The 23,779-nt window shown below is 36.9% G+C and overlaps 2 protein-coding genes across 2 annotated transcripts in view; both read left to right on the forward strand.

Moving 5' to 3' along the window:
* LOC124308645 (dynein axonemal intermediate chain 3-like) overlaps window positions 1-23,779 on the forward strand; it is a 74,261-nt gene that overhangs the window by 19,764 nt on the left and 30,718 nt on the right. The window contains exons 11-12 of the mRNA XM_046771531.1: window positions 14,864-14,980; window positions 15,583-15,747. Coding sequence (XP_046627487.1) covers window positions 14,864-14,904 — 41 coding nt within the window. The 3' untranslated portion in view covers window positions 14,905-14,980; window positions 15,583-15,747. The remainder of the gene's footprint in view (window positions 1-14,863; window positions 14,981-15,582; window positions 15,748-23,779) is intronic.
* On the forward strand, window positions 19,310-21,897 carry LOC124308646 (cytochrome P450 9e2-like). The gene has a single exon (XM_046771532.1). It carries the CDS (start codon window positions 19,346-19,348, stop codon window positions 20,882-20,884), a length of 1,539 nt encoding a protein of 512 aa, XP_046627488.1. The 5' UTR covers window positions 19,310-19,345; the 3' UTR covers window positions 20,885-21,897.

Consider the following 23,779-nt stretch of genomic DNA (forward strand, 5'->3'; position numbering starts at 1 on the left):
AAAACAAGCCGAAATCGATTCCTGAATTTTTATCTTCCATATTCTCTCCCTGTAGAGGAACCTCCAATTCATCCCGACCAATTTTTCCCCCCTCGTCTCTCTCCTATAGATTCCGTTTGTCGTATTCGCGGATATTCGCATATAATCTTTCGCATCGCGGCGGGCTCTTTGGCTCGTAAAACGCATCGTCGTCGTCTGAAGTAACGGGTTGGATAGAAGGAGGCGTCAGGATAACGATTCGCACTTATACTTTTGTGTTTCAGTTCGTCGATGGGCGTTCAGCGGTTATTTCCAACCTAGAAATCGATTTACCCGTAAGGTTGCGATTTTTTTTTCCACTTCTTGAATTTTTCACATCTCAGCTGCGATCGTAAAATCGGTCAGCGATTCTCAGGGATTAACGTTTCATCAATTTTCTTCCGTTTCCTTCTCGCTGCTTTCGATTATTATTAGTCATCTTTTTTTACTCTCTTTTCACACTTAGACGATTATCAATACGTTCGTGGGTTAATTCAGGAAATTAATTTTGACAAGTTCTCAAAGCGCCTGATTCCGAATTTTATGCTGGCGAAACTTGAAGTTGAGAATTTGAACTTTGGTGAAACGACAAAGTTTCGAATCGGCGGAAACCCGACGGCTCAAAGTTCCAAAATTCAAGTTACGAAAAGTAAAGTTTCGATTACAGAAAAATCAAAGTGGTGAAATTTCACTGAGTCACAAATTCACAGAACTAAAAATCTTTGATCACTCAGAATTTTTATTCTTCAGATATTGAAATATTCTTATTTTCTCCCTTTTGGAACTTTGAGATTCTGGATTCGGATCATTTGAAACTTTGATATGTCGTCTAAGTTTGATTTCCTTACTTTAAATTTCGCGAGCGAAATATTCGAATTTTGTTGTTATAGGATGTTTTCAAATTCGGAATTTCAACAAATTTTTTCCACCGTACTTTTTCTTCAATTTTCCCTTTTCCTTTGTCTTCGAATTCGTATTTTTGTTTCCCCTTCTCTTCCGAGCAGGTTTTTTTTTATTTACAGGTATATCGGTCGGTGCGGGATATATTTTATGTATACCCACTTGTATATAGATTATTTTCTCTTCGGAGTTGGGAGCTTTATCGGTAGAAGTGGAAAGCCGGGGGTTTGATAAGCTCGAGTCACCGTAAATACACGATTCACCCATTACTGGGGGAAAGGGATTCGCGTTCCACTCCTTTAAATCCGGCCAATTATGTACGCCTCTCGAAATCAAATCACCTTCTATTATCCCCAATTTAAATTTCAAACGTACGTTCCCTTTTCTCTTACGCATACCTATCATGAAAATCTAGACGCTTGCTTCCTTTATACCGTACACCGTACATTATTACACCCACAAGAAAACATATATCCCAAGTAAATGTATGAATCGAGATTTCGGTACACTGTAAATGGTTTTTGTCGATTTGTTAAAATTTTCCGAGGTCGAGGCAAAAGTGAAGAAAAGTTATGGAAAATTATGGACCAGTTTTTTGAAAGGGTTTCTCGCAACATATTTCACGCACAGAACGACTAATAAAATTTTACCTGCTTTTCATCTTCACGATTGAATCTATTAGTTGAAAAAAATCGAGCTGCGTTTCACGGGAATAACAACAAATATTACTGATTTTTTTTTTGGCAATTATTTAATCTTAGCACATCAGCTACTTGGCAATTTACTATTTAAATTCAAATCAGTGATAAGTGTATATTTTGATAGAGATTATAATGATTCATTTCGATTTTCTCATACATATGTTTCCCTGCAAGTATGTAATTGTGGGTGACCGATCTTAATAACCCGTAGAAAAATAACCGGAGAAAAGAATAAGCCAAACAAAAATAACCCATAACGAAAAATTGTGAAAAAAAATCGACAAAACATCAACGTGAATTAAATTTTCAATTAAATATTTTGTCATGGTTTGATTTTTGTTTTGTTTGTTATTTCCGAGTGATTTCGTCCTAGTATTATAATTATGATTTATTACAACGAGTGTTTATTTTTCTCTTCTATCACGACTAACTTCGAATGTCTGTACGCGTAAATCAAACCTCCAGGTATTTTTTTGCATCACTCTGTGTAGATTGTAGACGAAAGATACCGCAGCTCTGAGCTCCCAGCTTAAACATTGCTGATTTTTAATCCTGAAACGGTCTCGTTTCTGCTTCTGCGATTTAAAGAGGATGTTTGTCATCCCGACACTCCAATCACAAGCTGTGAAAATTACGTACCTTGTTTAAGGAAGCAGTACAGGGTGTAGAATCCGAATGAATAATCTGACAAGAAAAACAAAATCATAGTAAGAAAGATCAATTCTATTCGTAAAACATTCATTCAACGTTTAGACAGAAAAGAAAGCATTGTAATGCAGGAACTTCATCTGTAAAATTGTCAGTTTCAGTAGATTTTCAGATAATTATTTTACAAAGTAAAATTATTACTGATATATGAAAAATGAAAACCAAAAAATTGAAAAAAACGTACAATTTTCCCAGAGTTAATAAAAATTAAACTTTCGTTCTAATCGAATTTTTGATTTTCCAATATTTTCTTTGCATTGAACGCAAGTAATTGTTTATTTCACAAAATTTAACTGAATCGACTTCAGTTTTACTATTTACATTATGATTTGATAAATTTTTCTGTGTTAATTGCTTTTGGTTTTCAGCAGACTGTGTTTTGAAGCTTACGTTGTTTCCCGTTTTTTCTTTTTTTTTTTCACACCGATTTTTTTTTCCGTCTCAGTCTCTCTTTCACCGTAAATTATTTACCCCTTTTCGTTGTTGTTTTTCAAATATTTTTCGCACTCCGTGCCGGTTTAGCGATCGTTGCAGCAGCGAGTGGATAAAAGCACGGTATTCGTCTGGCGTGGGCAACTAACGAGAAAACTTTTGGTACCGCGGATAGTTATATCTCTATATGTGAATTCATGCACAGCAACGCGGCCGGGGAAACTTGAAGATAAATTTACGGAACGATGGGAGACCTGCGATTAATCACAATTTGTTTAAAAGCACCTAAGCAACCCTCCAGACTCTCCCGCCTTGGCTCTGAATCGAACTCCTTAACCTGCAAGCTTTCCCACCTGTGGTTACTTCTCGATCGAAATTTCTCCCCACCGTAATCATCATGATCGAAGTGAGAAAGAAAAAAGTGTGATAAATGAGAAATGATCGCTGGAATTAATCGGCTGATTATAGAATGTAAAAAAAAAAAAAAGCAAAAAGAAATAGGTGAGACGAGTTTTATGACACATTTGCGGTTAACTTTGCCTCATTTTTCATCAAGTTTTTAAACAGGTCTCGATTCAAAAGCCGGAAATAGGCCAAGTTTTGTGAAAAGCTCGATTCCGCGGTTCTCTCATATTTCACGATTATTTTTCGTCCGATTTTTATCTAGACGTGCTTGCAAAGCTTTTCGCCGGTTTTGAATCTCGTCGCACGGAGAAGATTCGGGAAAGTTTAAAACGTTCGGTATATAAACTGATGCGAGAATTAGATCGCGTGATGTCAGATGCTGTGCAGAAGGCATCGTTACAGAGAATTGTGTTGGAAATTGTAAAAGTTTCTTTTGTCAGGTATTTCACGTAAGATAATTTGTTTCGAATCAACGCTTCGCTGCGCGATCGTTTTACTGAAATCTTGGGATGCAATTATTGCAAAAAAAAAAAAAAAAAAAAAATAAATTAAAAACAAATAAAATAAGAGTGAAAGAAACGTGACGAGATAAAGTGTAAACACTTTCAAAACTTCAAAAAAATTAATGAAATGTGACACAAGTCAAAGTTTTGGCTGTAAAAGATGAGAAAAAACTAGAAACTTCGTTGCACTTCGTTGCATTTAACGGTTCAATAGTTACAGCATATTTGCTGAAATTTTTTTTTTTTTAATCGTTATTCAAATGGGAAATTTCAAATGGCCAACCACACTTTTTAACATTGAGCTAGAATTTTTTCCTCGGTAAATAGGTCCTTTTGAGACCATAGATTCGATAGGTTATTTTTTTTTGGCTCACCTTAATACATATATATGTATATATATATATATATATATATATATATATATATATATATGTGCAGAGGAAAATTGGTATGATGGAATTTGATTTCAGATGACACGGGTGAAAAAATGTTGAAAAGAGTGGAAATCGAATGAATGTGAGTCGCCGAATAAGCCTTGGGGGGGGATCCTTTATGTTATACCTAGGGTGCGTAGTTTCTTCCACCTGGAACGCTGGAAAATGTTGGTTCAAGGTTTATCGCGCGTCCTTCCATATATAGAAAGCGGAAAAGTTTGAAAATTGCAAAACGCCCACGTCGCGTCGCCAGCTTCCGTATAAAATCGAATCCTCCCGGCATCCCTGCCTGCAGCCTATAGCCGTTTCAAAGAGTTGACGTTATACGTTTCGTATAAAGGTACCCGTGTCACCGGATGAAACCCTCGCACTATTTTCACCCCTCGTCTTCTTCTCCGTTCCTCCCTTCCTCCGTCTTCATATAAATTCCTTTCCCCTTTCCCCTCTTCATTTCTTCGGTAAGTTTTATTTTATTCTCTTCTTTTCTCTCCTTGATGCGCGATGCTTGCTTGGATTCTCTTGTTTTCGGTCATCATTGAGCGATTTTCTTTCTCACAATCTGTATCTAAATTATTCTTGTCAGAATCAGTGACGATTGACTGGACGGAAATAAGAAATCGATGTCAATATTTTTCTGGAATTATTTCACGTTTTTTCTCCACGAAATGAAAATTGGACCGAAAATTTAACCTAAGGAAATGAGAACACAAATTGAGAACAGTTTTTTGAAAGGTTTTCTTGTACGATGTTTTTCATGCTCAGAACGACTAATAAAATTTTTCCTGTTTTTTATCTTCATTGGATTTATTAGTTGAAAAAAATCAAGCTGCGTTTCACGAGAATAACGTAAAAAAATTAGTGATTCGTTGTGGTGATTATTTAATTTCAGCACATCGGCTGCCTGACAATTTACTCTTTAAATTTATATCAGCGAAACGAAGTATATTTTTATAGAGATTAGAATGATTTATTTCAGATTTCTCATAAATATATTTCCTTGCAAGTATGTAATTATGGGTGACCGATCTTGATAACCTATAGAAAAATAACCCGAGGCGAAAATATGCTAAAAAAAAACAACCCGAACAAAAATAATCGAAACAAGAACAACCCAAGCAAAAATAAATGGAGACAAAAATAAGCTATACAAAAATAGCCTGAACAAAAATAACCAAAGATAAAAATAATGCAAGTCCGAATGATTTGCTCGAAGTTATTCGAAAGAATCTAAAATCGTAATCTAGTTAGGCTTGAGTCAGTTTGAAATTTGATTTTTTAACCTCCGCCTTGTGAACGTTTTTTTTTTTCCGCTCAATCGACCGGTTAACACCTGGTTTAAAAAATTTTAAATAATTATCGGGTGTTTGATCGAGCGTTTTCAAGTGTTTGGAAAAAAATTGTGTGAAGAGAATCGAATATCGGTGGAAATTCTGCGGTTCAGGGGACAAGGAGGGTCCCGTATGCAGTGAAGCTAAATGCCTTCATGGAGTTGAAACCGGGCTCTGCATGGTATATATATATATACACTCGATGCTCGGAGAACATACGATATTCCGTGGATACTTGGCCGCAGCCTTGCAGACTCTGTCGCTGTGTGGAGGAGCGCAAAAACACACAGAAACACGGAGACACGGATTGGACGAAGCTAGGAGAGGAGGGTGGCTGTGCAACGCTAGTTACGTGTTTGTGTTTATGCTTCTCATAGCCATAGCTACTGCAATGCCCTCAGGAGTAGTTTGCACGCGAGGCAACACGGCTGGATGTCTGGATCCTGGGATGCTGCTGTGGCACGAGACTCCGGGTCACCAGCCCGAGGAAAGTCTCGGCTTTGCCATCGGGAGTCGGGGAGTTTATCCTGAGGTCTTTAAGCCTTGTGAAACCTCTCTCAGGATGAGGAAGAAGGTAAAGAAGAAGAAGAAGAAGAAGAAGAAGATTAACTCTGGAACGATAACTTTGTTATTATTTTTTTTCTTTTTTTTTTCACCCATTTTGATACCAGGGGATGAAAAAATGCCCCAATTCTGTAAATTTCATCCTTCGGGTACGTCGTATCGTTAAGGATCTCATTTTCTTCGTTTTTTTAACAAAGAATCATATTGTGGGTCAAAACATTTTTTGTCCAAGTCTCCAAAAAAAAAAAAAAAAAAAGTGGTAAAAAATTAATTTGTCCAGAGTCGAAAACTTGAGCCGTTCTCTTGCGGTGGGGAATTTTAATTCGCGTGGGGTGTTTTTTTTTTTCTTTTCTCTTTTCTTTTATGTCACTCATTACCGTTCTAGGATAAAAATTAAGATGACTAGTACGTCCAAACAATCAAAAATGCTCTTTTTTCAAGAATTAATTACGGATCCATTGGTGCCTGTAAAAAACTTTACTTTGACATAATGTTTATCGATGATGGATTGAATAGTATGAAACAATTTTTTTTTTACATCACGTGAAGTTGATGATTGGTGAGATAATATTTTTAAATATTTTTATGAACTCGATTTCTTGTCTGTCTGTTTGTTTGTCTGTTCGTTACAAATTTTGGCAACCGATTTTAAACCAATTTTCCGACGAGCGAGAGCAAACTTGAGCTGATTGGAATAAGAGTTAAAATTTTTTGGTTTTGTGCTGAAGTTTTTGAAGTGTACGATATTTCGAACTGCACAAAAAAAACAGAAAAAAATCAACCACAAGACTAATTGAGACCAATACCAATTGAGTTTAAAAAAATCGGTTCTTGGGAGTTTCAGGAAATTACTAACCATGGAAAGGTTAAAAAAAAAGAAAAAAAAACTGGCCATGTCTTGGAAGTGCCGAGGTTCAAAACTCGATAATTTGTCATGGAACGCCTTCGTATGAGCTTTTTTTCTACATGTTGTTCAAAACCACATCACTCGAGCTTTAATTTTGATTACTACTCAAAGGAATTCTTCGAAATTGAAATTATAACAGGAAAGAAAAGATTTGTCAAACAATTCTTTTCAAAATCGAATATGTCTATTTAACTGGAGATACCGTATTCCATTTTCCAATGATATCTACGACCGGATCAGAGGTGGGAAGTACCTTGAATACGAAGCTGATGAAGATGGAGAGAGTACTTAGAAACGTACCTGGGATCGATAGATTAATTAATTCTTCGGAGTGTAGAATCGGCGTTGGGTTAGGTTAGGTTAGGTTAGGTTTTAGGGTATAGAATCGGTGTTAGTTGTTAGCTGATTGTATGAGCGTGTTTTCGGCGTGGGACTGCCGAGAAACGGATGGGATGGGTAGTTTAGAATCGAATGGGAAGGAGGATTAGATGCGGTAAGGAAAAGGATAAACTCTGGCCTGGCTGACAAACGACTAGATTAATCACGTGACGGTGAAGCAGGGTCCGCTTCCTTGCCGAAGGACTCTCCGACTATTTCAGGAGCTTCCCGAAGGATAACCTCGTAGGGATACGTTCAAAACGGTAATTGTGTCCCCGCAATTTTCCCTCGCTTCGATTCGAAGCCGCGTTTAAACCTCTCAAGAAGAAACTCGCAAATTTTTACCACCCTTGATTGGAATGTGGCAGAATTTAGCTGCGATTCGCACAGTTGCGAAAAATAACCACCCTTAGTCTTGACATTTTTTTTTTTTTTTTTGACAATTTTAAGCTGCAAGCTTGATGCGACTTTCGAAGACTTCGAATGAATGACTCCCAGTTATTTCATTCAATTTTTTACACGCGCACAGGTTTGAAGGGAATTTAACTGGATATATATGTGACTTGAAGTGGCTGTAAATAAAACGCTCGGAAATTCAAAGAGCTTTATCGAGAATTGAAATGAGTTCAAAGACTTCGCATTATTTGACTTGAGTTTTAATATCTTTTGAGGTGAAACTTGAATCGGATAAAATATGAATTCCAAATACTTCAAGTAGTGAGTTCGGAAGAATTCATCGATACTTTGGATCTTGTAAAAAAAACTTCACTTCACTGACTTGAGATTAAAATTATTTCGAATGGACTTCACTGTAAGAGACTTTGCGAGACCCAAAGTAACTTTGAATGAACCTGAAAGGTTGGCCGAACAATTTAAATGAAAGTTTCAAATGAATACTTCGAATTTGACGCAATTGAATTGAACTTCAATATGCCTTGAGTGAGATAAAAAGACTTTGTCGATGTTCAAACTAAATTAAAAAGTCTCCGATAGACTAGAATTATAACTTTAAATGAACTCTTAGAAGTACCAGTGATTAAATCGAGACTTGATGAACTGTTTGAAATAAATTTGCAAAACTTTATCTAACCTGAGACGACTTAAACTGAACTTTGATCGGTTCAAAAAACTTTACGTGACTAACGCAAGTCAATTGATCAAAAACTCTACAGGCACAAAAAAATCAGCCTAATAAATTTGTCGCAATTTCATATGACTCAAATTAAATTCACGCATGCTTGAATTAAACTGAAACAAAACAAAGTCTCAGCGAAATTCCATAAAACTTTTACGTGAATCAAGATAAATTTCAGTAACTGGGGAAAAAATAAATTGAACTCAAGTTTCTTTTTTCTTTCTTTATTTTTCTAAAGGTTATATATTCGGAAATAATTTTTTCTCGGAATTCTTCTAAAGAGAAAAAAAGAAAATCGTTACACAAATCGACTCGACTTAAAATATCGTGAAAAATATTTCTTTCGTCCGATTGACTCTCTGAGAAAATAACGAGAGAGTGCGAAACGAGACCTTAAGTCGAGATTATCGGTAATATAAATTTGCGGTTCTTTTGACAAATTCGATTCGATCGGTGGATAGCTTCTCGATTGGCTCTCGATCAGGGAAAATGGGTCGAGCAGTGGACCCGGGACAAGAACTGAGAAGATGTTCGCCGGTTGGGGCGACTGGCTTTAAGGAAATGTAAATCGCGTTAGCTGTTACCGAGGTAAAGAGAAAGAGAGAGACGGAGAGACGGAGAGAGAGAGAGAGAGAGAAGCTGGACGATCCGGTGCGGAAAGGATAGGAACAGAGTCAAGGCGAGCGGTTTCCTTCGTTAGTTGCCCGACGTCGAAACCGCCTCTTCCTCTTCTCTTCCTCGTCCTCATCATCATTCTCCTCCTCCTCATCCTCTAGTGGTCCAGAGTCTGGAATCTGCCGGCTGATTCAGTTGCAAATAAGATCGATTATATCGGACGCGCCCCGCCTGACAATTTCAGGAATTAAAATGTTCCGTTTCCACTCTCCCTCTCTCTCTCTCTTTATCGCTCTCTCTCTCTCTATCTTCCTCTCGTTTCTTCGTTCACAGGATTATCCGACTCTCTATCCCCTGTCATATTAATCTATTAACCTATTTTATTCTATTTTAACCCAATTCATGTATTTATGTTTTTTTTTTTATGCACCAATCGTTTCATGCGATATCTTGTTCGAATGCTTTAATGTATATTTTTATTTATCTATTTATTTATTTTCGTATAATTTACTCGTTTAACTATAGTTTTGTTTTCCTCTTTTCTCCTACTATCTTAGATCAGTGCTAATTTTAATTTTGTTGCTTCCTTACTATTTAGCTTATGGGTTTTTAATTTTTTTTTTTTAAATTCTATTTTGTATACTGTTGATATTCCAGTCTAAGGTGACTTGTCCCAGGGCGAATAAACGCTTCTATATCTCTCTCTCTCTCTCTCTCTCTCATGCTCTGAACTCTAAAAAAAATCTCGCCCCAATGGCCAGAATTTCATCCTGGGTACGAAATTTCCGAGTCAATAATACACATTCGATAAAACATTATTTTCACTTAACCAAAAAGTTTGATGGATTTTATCGTGAGAAGGCAACAAAATGTTTATACATAATGTTTAGGAAGAGGTTTGTGACTATAATCTCATAGATTCTGTCACGATTGCGAAATGAGATCTACAGAGTGAGATCATTTTCTGAGAATCGAAAAATGATTGCTTTTAATTTGGGGTTGATATTATCGCTGTCATAATTTCTTAACAGTGATAGTATTAATAAATTGCAAAGTTCTTAACATTTTCTCTGTTCATCATTCGCTCTGTTGGAATTCTCTTCTCCGTTGTCTTCATAATTATCTTAATTAATCGCGATAGTCGATCGACGCAATTTAACGGTTTTTTTTTTTTTTTTTACTTCTTTGCCATTTCTTTATTCTTGCTTGGAATAAGAATTTTTCGACCCGTTGTTTTTTTTTCAGAATAACATGCCTCTCGTAACATTTGAGATCCAAAGACTCAGATATTTGGAAAGATGTCAGTATACGTCTAAATCGAGTACAGCATTACCTTAAAATAGCAAATTTCAATCACTTCCGGTATTTCGAGACATGCTTTTCTTTTCGCCAGCATATAATATATACAGAAATCTCCGTCGGTCGACATAAAATATCTCATTCCCCAGCTATGGCAAAAGCTGACTTGTATCTTTTTCCGTGAATATAATAAAATTTCACCCCAAACCTTTTTCCCTTCGTTCAGCCTTTCGCCCCCCCCCCCCCCCCCTTCTTTCTCTTCCCTATTTCACGCCCTCCTCGGGCACTTGCAGAGGAAATATGGTCACCGTAATAACGATTTCTAAGCTTACGCAAGGCGCTCCTGTATCACACATACATTATACATAGTATTTTATATAAAAGTACCGTTATAACATTTGCGGAATTTATAGAGTGCAGACTTGCACGTATGTGAAATAATCGAATGCGGGTAAAAGTAGAAAAAGAGGTACACCTTTTGATTTCGAGTTCATATTTTGACAAATGTACACGTGTCGAGAATTTCTTCTACTGAAACAAAAAATAAAATTTACTCTACTGTCTTTGAGACACGATTTTTTTTTAACCACAATTTGAACATGTTAAAAATTTTCGGAATTGATATTGAATGAATATAAAGTATAGTAATTTCAGAACATCCTTCGGTGAATCAATTTCACCGAGAATCGAGTCGAATCGAATCCTCTGTGATATTGGTTTAAAACAAAAAATGTACCAATTGACTCGTAAAAGAAAAAAAAAACAAAATCGGAAGAAAAACTCGTTCACGAGTTAATGTAACACTGTCGTGAAAAAAATAATATACTTGAAAAATTCACCGACGATTTTTTTTCTCAACTCGTGAAATAGTTTTTAAAATACGGTGGAAAAAATTCTCTGTTCGAAAAATCATACACTCAGAGAAATTTACTAGAAAAAAATTGAGTAAAACAAGTAACGTTAAAAAAACTGTTTGAATATTGTTGGGATTACGAAAAAAGAGGTACGCGTAAACATTTTGCGCTATTGTCGATCCTTTTGCGGTAATTGCAACGCAAAATCAGTTTGTCAGGTTTACTCTACTTTTTTAGTTAAACAAGGCTTTAACGTCAATTTATTCTTGCACGAGCATTAAATTTTCGCAACAGTTGCAAGAAAATATAGCAACAGCGATCGTAATGAGAAAGAATAGCGACGGAAACTAGACTTTCCGGTAACGGCTAGAAAACTAATTTTCATCTTCTACCTGGAACTATATTTCTCGATTGTGTTAAAAAATGAAAATAGTTAAGGACTGACCGGTATCCGGAACTAAAAATTTCTCTCATTGTCAACGCACGACGACAATAAAGAAGAAGGATAATAACAAGGGAAAAAAAAAGAAGGAAGAAAAAGAAAAAGGGGCTGAAGATACCAGCTTCTCAATGAATATGTATATTCAGTTACCACCCTCGCTCTGTCTCACACACACACACACACACACACACACATATATTCGTATTGTGTGTGTGTGTGTGTGTATATGTATACATATATTCTGTTTATTCGCATGTCATACATACTGATCTCTGAAGCTAGAAGGAGGCAGTAGTCCCACTATTCTGCAGGGCTGTTTCATTCCCCTTACGAGCCCCTTTCTCTACATCCCTCTGTCGCTGTCTTCGCCCATTTGCATCGCTCTGAATTCGAACTCGAACTCTGCCGAGAGAGGCGAGGATGTAGGGAGGGATGCAGGGAGCCACCGACCCGCTTCAAACTTTAACTTGATTCCCGGTAAGTGCTCGAAAACCCGAAATACATGCGCGCATACCGCGAATCGAAAGCCGCACACAGGCTTCGTGGGTTAAATCAAAGTTGAAAACAGTCCGGGTTTCCGGATCCTTGGGGTAAGATTCAATTTTTCATCTCACTTCTCGGACGATAACTATTTTCGAACTCTTTGCCAGTTTCCTCTTTTCCAAATTTTCATTCGCTGAAGTTTCTTGGACATCTTTTTGAAGTATTTTTCTTTTTTTTTTTTTTTTTTGTTTTTCTACTCTTTGCGAAAATCGTAACGCAGATACGTTCTGCCGGTGATATTTGTTCGAAAAATTAGTGCGACGAAGAATTTTTATCCATGTATTCTAATTTTTGTAAATTGAAAAGAAAAGAAGAAAAAAAAAATATATATATCTCGGATCAGAATGAATCGTCTCATTCGTCAGCCTTGTTTTTTAATTAACTCGGGGATATCCGCGAGGGGAGAAAAAATTTGAGGCAAAAATAAAGAAAGACGGAATTTTGAGGCTGGGAGGATGATGAGTCGAGTAACGAAACGCGAACGGAAACTATACAATAATAATTGGAGGGATGTGCAGCGGGGCTTTTGTCCGGGGGAATATTTGTCACCTTGCCGGATCTGTCTCTGTGTGTATGGTCTTTGCGACAATGTATGAGTGCTAAGAAATGAAGATATAATGCCGAAGAAAGGGAATTAGCCACGTGAAGCGTGTCCTACACGTGTGGGAGGAAACTCTTGCCCGGATGACCTAACTCGATTATATCCCTCACCTTTATCAAGCTACATCATCGTTACCTTACTTATAACCCAACCCGACCCGCGCCCGGGAGCATCTATCATAACGGAAGTGGGAAAAAGAATGGGGCGAAAAAAAAAAAAAATAAATAAATAAATAAATAAATGTAAGAAGAGTGCAAAGAATGACAGAACGGTTTAAGTTGTCGCGTCGAGTAATCGCGTTTTTTATTCCATTTTAAACGTCCTCCGGAAGTAACCGCCATGGAAATACGATTTTTCAAAGGGATTCAAATAAATGTCACAGATTTTTCAGTCCTTTTTTCTAACGAGGCTTGTATCTTTTTTATTTTATTTATTTATTTTTTTTTTTTTGGGAAATTTTATTCAATTTTATTGCTTTTACTCATTTTATCTCACCAGATCAATTCAATGATTTCGTGATCGATAAAGTCAGTCAGAATATACATCCCCCACCTTGGAACATTCTAAAGAAAGGTTCGTGTCTTGTTTAAGTGTCGGTAAAGTGTCGGATAGGAATCTGTGCCCAGAACTCTTCTCGTTTATCTACTTTGATGTTTTTAGGATATGTTTGAGTCTTTTCTTCTTGATGAAATTTCAGAATGAAATTATTTCACTGCGATTAGCGTGTGTTAATGCCGAATCGGTTCGGGGGTTTGAAGTCAGAGAGCCGTTTGCGATTAGAGAGATTGCCGGAAACGTCTCGCGCATCGACGGTTGGTTAATTTCCAATTATCCGGGAGGCGCGAAGCCGTTTTGCCCGCGGGGCGTGAAAGCCCTTCAGCGTCGAGCGGCGATCGTCCTGCAACAGGACGAAATCGGTTGGCTGCAAGGCGGGTGACGTCATAATCGTCCGACAGCCTTGGCCGCCGATCACGTAATCCAGGATCCCATCATTTATGCTAAACGGACTTTCGCGGTGGGAACTGCCTCGCTGATTGCCTCGAATGATTATCAAACCATCCCGCCATTTACACCTCCACCCGAGGATCAGCGGCACGTACCTGCTGCACGTCGTCCTAGCTATCGAAATTTAATCACCGCAATATCCACAGCCACACTTTGTCTCTGCCAAAGGCACCGCGATTAATTTTCTCCCTAATATGACACCGTGATTAGCAGCCTTGCAATATTCGCTCAATTTTCATCCCGCGTTGAAGCTTCTTCGATTATATGTTATATCCTGCGGATACGCGGGTTGACGATTTTAATTTACCGATACTTATCGTCTGCAAATTATAAGAATGATACAAAATGATGGATTATTTTTTCACGATTAATCAAGTTTTTTTTTTATTTACAATTCGTTTTTGTTTCTTACAAACACGAAAGAAGCAATGCAGTATCAATTTACGTGATTAAAGTATCAATCATTATCATTACCATACTTATTTAGTACCTATTTGATGCAATAAGTGAAAGATGAATGAATATTTTCACCTGAAATTGAAAAAAATTATTGAACAAAGCTACTAATTATCAAAAAAGTTTTCCACCATTCACGAAAATTTGATTTTGAATTTACGGTTTGAGAAAAAAAAAAATACAAAATGATTGACTAATCGATTAACTTTTACGAATTTAATCGAGTCGTGTTCGATCATTTTTTTGAACTCGATTAATCGATGCATCGATTATTTTTAGCTTAGAAGCCGAAATCGCTAGATGTCACTTACACCCGTTTTGTTAATCGAAAATTTTGAAAGGCTTCGCAAATGCGACCTTTATTGGATTTTATTATAGTTATAATAATGCCCTACAATTATTGTGAAATTATTTGTTCAAGTTTCTAGGTTTGGATGTGGGGTAAAAATTTAAAAAGATTGGAAATAATGAAAGTATCACAATGTCGAATTTTCATAATAGAAAGTCTACGTATAACAAAATCAAAATTTATAAAGTCAAAGTACAGAAAATTCGTAAGAATTTCGATTATTCTATATTTTCACTGGCTATATTTTTATTCTATCTAACGATTCTGTATTTCGGTATGGTTTCAGGTTTGGAGGATGAATTTCAGGCATCGGCTGAACAAATTTGACTGCTTTTTGAATACTGACAGCAGCGTGCAATGTTCCAAGTGAAATAATATCTCGTTACCACTACAGAATTATAAAGTGAGTGGTATTTCTTTTTTAAAGAAGTCTTTTTCCCTGCTATATACCTTTCTTCTTATTATTCACTCCTTTTCGCTTCGTTTTATTCTTAAGGATTCTTTCAAAACGTGCAGGTACCTTCGTTATAAAATCGAATATACGCGCTTATGAATTATTCGCCGTACGAGGTTCGCCTGTGTCTTGGGGATTTGTTGGTTGATAAATTGCCGGGTCGAAAAAAAGAGAGGAGAATTTTCCACTTTCAATTCCAGGCGACCTTACGCTAGATTTTTATCCAACATTAAGTTACGCGCATATTTTTTTTCTACCCAATAGAATGTAAAATTTTTAAAAGGCTGCAAGTCGATAGCTGTAATTGAAAGCAGAAGTGTTTAGGAAAATTTGCCTCATATTTTTCAAGACGTTTGTCAATATTTATAATCAATGAGTCATAAATTTCGAATCTTGAGTTTATTGAGATCAAGGAAACTGGAAGAAAAATCTTGTCAAGAAGTTCGTATAATCTTGAATCCGTAGATTTTAGGAAATGTTTGAGGCTTTCATTCTTGCTCAAATATTTACTTCTTTTTCAAACTTCTAATATCAATTTTTCTTTCCAACAGCTCTTGCATCGAATTCCGCGTCATAAGGCAGCTGATTCCTATTTAATTCTTGGATAAGTGCTCCTTTGAAGTCTCTGCAAGGAAGTAAAATGTACAGCAGCAGCAACAGCATAATATAGCAGCAGAATCAGCAAAAGCAGCGGCAGCGAAGTGTTGAGCAAAAAGGTAATTCCCTTCTCCTACGATAATTAAATTCACCTATTAAATCGAATCTAGCAGAGGTAAATTGAACCCCAATTTATCCATCCATCCTGGATCAAACAAATTACCTGTAATCGTTTAAAATTCACTCCAATATATATATATATTTAACCCGCAATTAAAAATGCAATTTTTATATCTAGAATTTTTTCAACAGTTTTTTTTATCAAAAATTACAGTTTAGAATTTTCTTTCTCGAAAAAGGATTAGAAATATGCTATTCAAGGATCTTTCCATTCCTTTCGTACATAAACAATAAATTTTGTTTATTCGCTAATTTTGCTCCTGGAAACTATTTCACGAATATTTTCAGTCAATCAACTCTTATTCAAAGTTTTGGATCCTTTTCTTATTCAAACCAATGATTAATTTCCGAACAATAAAGAAAAGAAAAATGGTTTGTAGAAAAATTCGAAACGAATCACGGTAACCAATTACCTAATTTTTAAACGTAAAACAACAAGGGTAGCTGCAAGCTCTGTTCAAGCTTACACAAATATCGTCAAACGGGAAGGCTCAAAGCGGTTGAAAGCGGGCAAAAAAAATTGTCAGTAATAATTTTATGAACGGCATGCAGCTGCCGGCAGCCGGTGCGTCAAAGTTGATACGGTTAACCGGAAAGCCATTATCCAGAGTGCAATATCTGTCGCATATAAAAGCCCCGCGCTGCGCAAGCTTGCCCGATTTTTCCGCACGTGTCGCTTTGTTCATGGAAAACTGACCCCTGCGGAAACATCGCTCCGAATATTTGTAATCCTTTGTGTACTTCGTTGCGTGGTTTGTATATTTTTTTGCTGTTTTTTTTTTTTTCTCTTCTTGTACATTTCGTTCCCTATTTTTTCGTGTTTTTCAATTCGTTCGTTTTGTTTTCCTCGTATTTTCATTACCGTTTGACTGCGGTAGCTTTTCTTCGTATTTCCCACGCTTCGAATGCTACTGGATGAAGAAAAAAAAAAAAAAAAAAGAGAGACTCGACTCTCTCGGATCAAAGTTATAGTATGCCATTTTAAAGCGATGAATTGTTTTTTTATTTTCTTTTTTTTTTTTTCAACTCCTCTCTTTTCCCAACAGATACAAAATCGTTTATTTTTCGTAACTGTTTTGTTTTTTTTCTATCTGCTTCATACGCGCAGCTTCGACAAAGTATAGAATTCTACGTTTCTTGCAGCAGCGGCAGCATTTGAAAATTTTGCTAATTTTACGTCTTTTATGTTTTTTTTACCATTCGTTTCATTCTACCTATTTCATCATCACAGTGTTTCTGCTCGATTGGGAATTCCGAGCTTTCGAAAATTCGAATCTTGCTGTACGTCAATTACCCAAATTTAGACGAATGACGATATTGAAATATGAAAGAGAGAAAAAAAAAAATAAAAAATCATCCCTAAGCTCCATATTCTGGAATCAGAATTATTCAGGAGTTAAAACTGACGTATTCGTATGTATCAATGTATCCGGATCTCGCAATTTTGCTATAAAATCTTGTCTTCTTTATACCCCATTTTTTATCCTCATAATTCTTATCTTTCAAGGCGACGTAAAAACTTAATCAAGATTTGTGGCCATAACTAAAATATGATTTTCATTATTATATCCTCTTATTTTCATTTTTCTTTTCTCCTCAGTTACACAGAGCGACGAAACGGCAGTAACTTTTATTTATTACCGACGCCCAGCGTCCTATTAATATATACCTATACTTATGCGTATATATACTATACATGTATAATATATATATGTATATACATATATACACGTGGCATTAGGGTACCTATATTAATTTCACCCGAACGATATAACAATAAACCGTTAAAACGCTCGCACACATATGCACAAAACACTCACACACACACACGGAATAATAATATACGAATACGATGTCGTGGGTATTATTCAGGCCCCTTCACCTCTGATTTACTCCGTCCCAAAACTGTCGTTAAATCTCGATTAAACTTTATCGAACTTCCCATGTATAAAGCCATAAGGCACCCATAGACTGGGTGCTGAATCTGCGTCTTAAGACTATAGATGGAACGATATTAAACATTAGGTGCTTTGATTGAAGACCGAAATGTAACAATTATACGCACCAGGGTTCGAAATGCAGTGTAATCGATCAGGCGAGGAGAAAATACCGGCTGATAAGAAAGACGATCCGGATTTGATTGTAAGAAACGGTTTTGACATCGAGGCTAAGATAAATTTGAGATATTGTTAAACCTTCGAGATTGCGCGATGAACTAATAACTGCTAACTGAATAATTTAACGAGTAAGAAGAGCCTTTTGCCTCTTTGTGTGATAAAGAGAATCGGATAAAATGGCTGGAATTGAGTTGGGAGTTGGAAAAGCAAAGTGAGAAAAATGGAGAAACGGTTACTTTATAGTTTTTTATGAAAATAGACTCGTCGAGAAACGATAATTGTTTTAAATCTTGCGACTCGCGAGAGATTAAGAACGTAACGAATGATTGGTTATTCAATTTTAACGAGCTAATTAATTTCGCGATAATTATCTACCACTGTTATTTTTTGCTATACAATTTTCCCTACTCAGCTCGACGATTTTTATTGTTACTTTTTTTTTTAGAAAAATTATTTCATTTCCAATTTAAAATTAAACTCTGCTCAATTAATTTCATCTCACCTTTGTAAGAATCTTTGCTGTAAATCACTAAAGCGATTCAAATTTTCACCTAAAATATGTTTACTAAGTTCATTGTTACGTTATGTTATTTTACGAGATAAGGATTAATTTGGAATGATTATACGGATATCGATGTAATAAAAAAACAAAAAGGAGAAGGTATAACCGTGATCGATATAACTTTACAGAACAGTGTTCAAACAATCTCTTAACTTGGCAATACTAGCAATGCATGTTCAATTTGCAGTAATTCGCAGGCAGCGATAAAAGCTCATCAACTGTAGTGACTATGCATCATAAACAACAGCCAAGTTCGTTTGACCTTAGAACCTGATATGCAACGGATCAAGGTAAAAACAGATTGTGAAATGATATTAAAGAAGTCAAAAACGAGAAAAAAAAAAAAAAAATTAGTTAGATAACGAACTTTTATTACGAAAGTTTGTTTTCTGTGTAAAATATTCTTTGAATTACTCATCTTTAAAAATATTTGCAAATCTTTAGTCACAATCAAACCTTGAAATTAATTTGTTTCTGTTATCACTTTGTCGTTGAATAATTAATGAAACAAATAATCGGTGTACCCGTTAGTCAATCGATTGTCTACTTTTAGTCAAAGAGAAATGGCGCCAGATTCAAAAACGTGTATTCGAGTTCACGAATATCAATGACAAATTCGCGTCCGCACTTGCATTCACGAATACATAAGAATTTAAATATGCTACATCACTATATTGTGTCGTAAATTGAAGCTGTCGTCAATTTGTTAGGTGAAAAATTGGGGCCGTAGTCTCGTATATGCTATAGCGAAGCGTACATCAACTTTGATATATGCGAGTCTCGTTCGGATGCGCAGTTACATACGCCTATTTAAGTGTGGACTGGTAATCAGTCCGTCAGTGAGCTCGGAGTCCAGCCATGGATCAGACGTACTGCATAATCGGTCTAATTTTGGTGGCAGTCTCGCTTCTGTATCGGCATTTGACCAGCACTTACGGTTATTGGAAAGAAAAGTCTGTACCATGTTTGGATGGAGCTTTACCTGGTCTCGGACACGTCGCGCCGATGATTTTTCTGCGGAAGCAGATGTCTGATTTGTACCGAGAGTTCTACAACAAGATGCCGGATCGCAGTGTAATCGGTTTCTACAACTTTCGAAGCCCGTCTTTGATCCTGCGCGATCCGGAACTGGTGAAGTGCGTAATGTCGAAAAACTTCAAGGATTTCTCCGACAATAACTTCGATATAGACAAAAGGATGGATCCTATACTTGCCGCCAATCCCTTCTTCACAAACGGAGATCGTTGGAAAGCCTCGAGACAGCAATTGAGCTCAGCCTTCACCTCGGGAAAGCTTAAATATTTATTCGAGTCGATCAGGATCGCTTGTGCCGAGCTTGACGGGTATGTGAATAAAAAATGCAGCGGGAAAGGTCACCGCGATACAGCCGAGCTGGAATTAAAGGATCTATTCTCCAAATACACTGCTGAGATCGTCGCAAGCTCAGCCTTCGGTGTCGACGGTGACAGCTTTAAAAGTGACAGTAAAGACGGACCGTTCAGAGCCGTTGGACGACTGGTGTTCGAGCCGAGCATCGCGAAGGGTCTGATCCAGACCATCGTGCTGTTCGTACCGATGCTGTCGAGGATTCTGAAGATACGTTTCATACCCAAAGAAGTGGATCAGTTCTTCAGGAAGATCGTCCAAGACGTTATGAAGCACAGGGAAGAGCGAGGCGTAAAACGTCCGGACTTCTTGCAGCTCATGATCGAGGCTAAGAAGAACTCCAAGGTCGACTCGAGCTTGGATCAGGTCTTCGATGACAACGTCATCACCGCTCACGCTGCCTCCTTCTTCTTCGACGGGTACGAAACTGCCAGCATCACCTTAAGCTTCCTGGTATTCCAGCTTGCCGCACATCCCGAAGTCCAAGATCGTCTCCGCCGAGAAGTCGTAGACGTCGTTTTAAAGAGTGGTGGCCTCACTTACGAAGCTGTCCAGGAAATGGTGTACATGGATCGAGTCATCAACGAGTCAACGCGCCTTTTTCCCGTTGCCGGAGCTCTGCTGAAACGGTGCACGAATGACACCGAGCTCGTAGGTTCGGACGGAATCACTTGTCCCGTCAGTACTGGAACTTTTGTCGTGATACCGATTGCTGCTTTGCACACGGATCCCGAGTACTGGCCGAAACCTGAGGAATTCAATCCTGAACGTTTCACCGAGGAGAACAAACAGCAGCGACACAAATTTGTCCATCTTCCGTTTGGAGAGGGGCCGAGGATTTGTCCTGGACAACGGGTCGCCACGCTTATCATGAAGGCTGCTGTCGCGACGATCATTCAGAAGTACACATTCGAACTTTCGTCGCGTACCAAAATTCCCATTCAACTGGACCCGAATTACTTTTTGACGACTGCTGTTGGCGGACTTTGGGTTAAATTCACACCGTTGTAAAAGGAGCTGCTTCTTCATGGACTGATAATGTAGGGATCTTGGCCCCTTTGGCCTCGAAAGTCGAATCGGTAGTGATTCCAAGGTCTGAGAAATTATGAACGTTTTCAGTTTCACTTGAGTTTTTCTTGACTTGGTTTTTACAGTCAGTATGTACAACATTCACTTCATTAAAAGTATCTCATATCATCCTTTCTAGTCTCTGTTGTTTCGAAAATCTTGCTTGTTAACAACGGGAGAAACAAAACGGTTTACGCAATTGCAGGTAATTTTGTATGCCAGAAATTAGTTGTGAAAAAAAAGTCCAGTCCTTATTCAGTCATAGTCCGTCTCCTACGATTCCTGAACTTTACATTATAATAAAGATTTTCAACATGTATCAGGTTTGGTGATGGGATTTGTACAAGTAATTGTACCTGAAAATTTTTACGGTTGTGATTTGAGGTGTTTTGCATTCAAGTAGAGATATTGGATTTAGTATTTATGTATAATAACTATACCATACAATTATCGCATAATATGAACAACTCTGACCTGGTACAATCTTATCGACAGACTTATAATAATTGGTTTGAATGTAAACACTAACCGCCAGACGAGAAGTTACAGTTCTCGATCATGTTTTCAACCTTGGATATGTATCACCCAGCGAGTTACTGCCAATTTGCGACTATCGCCACTTGTCGTTATGACCTACTTTATTGCGAAGCTCATTTATCCATTACCGCCAATTTAAATAGCTATCATTGCTCAAAGTGCGATATGAGAGAATTTTTCTTCATCCAAAAATAGTATGATTGTTTTTTTTCCTCGTGAAATCAACGTAACAGTCTTTTTAATTGTTTGAATATGACGGATTTGGTAATTAAATTAAGATTGGGGCCAAAGACAAGCTTAATGATTAATCGAACAGATTTTTTTCATACATGAATAAGAGATTCAAAAAACCATTGCCCATTGACGATAACTGTTGAAGAAAGTGATACGATGAATAAAATTCTCCTAAATCGCATGAATAATTTTCAAATTTGTAAAATCCTGAAAACTATCTTTATATACCTAATGCTATATATGGGGCATTCCATGTCAAATTCACCCCTCTTTTCCCGCACCATTTTTGATTCGTTCCGCGATTTTTTATACGCTCCGTTTCAAAATCACCCTCATTAATTACAACAAATTGAGCATTTGAATAAAAATTCCGAAAAAATTCGTGGTACCGTATAAGAGTTGGGACAATTTCTGAAAAAAATTTGAACAAAATCAAAAATGGTGAGGATCAGGTGTCGGTTGGATTCGCATGGAATTCCCCATAAGTATACATATACTCGGGGTGAACTTATACTTATATGTATGTATAGCATGCACATACCCATCCACATATATATATATATATATATATATATATATATATATATATATGTATTGCGATTTCGTCAAAGGATCGTAGGGACGTGTGTCGTACGAGGCGTAAGTGTCTTATAGGTATTTCGAAACGCCGGTCGATCGGTGTAGGGAACTTTAGACCGCCCCGCTTTTTTCCGTATAAGGTACGCGTATATACACACATACCCATACGTGTACGGTGAAACGTGGACGGAATTCCTGAGCGGAAAAGTGAAAAACTTACCTCTTTAAGCTGCCTCTAAGCCCGGCTTCCCCGTCAGATATCCAAACGTGACAACTTATCCCTCCCCCATACCTTAACCCATTCCCTTTTTCTCCTCCGGAAACACCCCTCGTGTATTATGTTGTTGCCCTTTTTTTCGGGCAGAGAGATGATGGAAAAAAAGAAGAATAAATAAGAGAATAAAAATAAAACATGAAGAAAAAAAAAAAAAACCACACGCACACACACACTGGACGGGAAAAGTTTCGCAACGGTACTCGTCGTATCCAATTTCAAGACTATAAGTCAATTTTGAATCGTATAATTACTTTTTGCTTCTCATTTGTCGGTCTCCTAATGTTTTTTTTTTTTTTTTTTGTGTTCAGTTCTTATTTTTTTCTCACTTAACGTTGTCTTGTAACGGTTGTGGAAACGTTTCTACGCGTAGGTATAATTTGATTGTAATTTATACAAAATTGGTGAAATCTGAACATGTATTGTAAAATTGTATAACGGGCAACAGCGAAATTTTACCAATCAACGAACGAAGCTTTCCTCAAGGCTGCTTTCGCTGTACATCCGCTACGCATTACTATCCGTAGGTAGATGTGTATAGTATATATATACATATCCATGCATATTATGTATATGTATAATGTATGTGTACGCAGATTGTGATTAATATTTATTACGTCCTACCCACGATTTTCCAACACCGTTTAACATATACAAATGTATACCATACATACGTAATACATAGTTTATTATGTATCGCGGCAAAATTCACGTTACACAGTCAAAACTCTCTGCAAGATTTACCTCCTCGGTGTAAAAACTTACGTGAATACAAATTTGAAAAATTAAAAAAAAATAAATAAATAAATAAAAAATCGATCATCGTACAAATTGACGTTACTTGTATATTTATATTGAGGAAAAAAAAAACCCCGGTTACGAAACTTCTGTAAAATTGTCAGTCGTTACAAATTCGTAACGAAGGGAAGTTAACGATTGCGAAAAGTTGAATCTCCACAATTAAATATTTATTCACCTTTCCATCCTCTTTTAACAGTTTGAAAAATACGATGTTCGGAAATCTTTTTTTTTTTTATTTTATTTTTTATTTATTTATTTTTTTTCTCCCTTCAAGGATCGAAAAGATTTTACCCTCGTCGATTTCCGCGGACATTTCTATGAACACGCGATTTATTCAGATTCTCGGGATACGTCCTCCGATACGGGTTTGGAAAGGGAAAGGGGGGCGGTCAATTTTTCATACAGGGGTAGAA

The sequence above is a fragment of the Neodiprion virginianus genome, chromosome 7 (genome assembly GCF_021901495.1).
Source record: "Neodiprion virginianus isolate iyNeoVirg1 chromosome 7, iyNeoVirg1.1, whole genome shotgun sequence".
In the NCBI taxonomy this organism is placed as follows: Eukaryota; Metazoa; Arthropoda; class Insecta; order Hymenoptera; family Diprionidae; genus Neodiprion; species Neodiprion virginianus.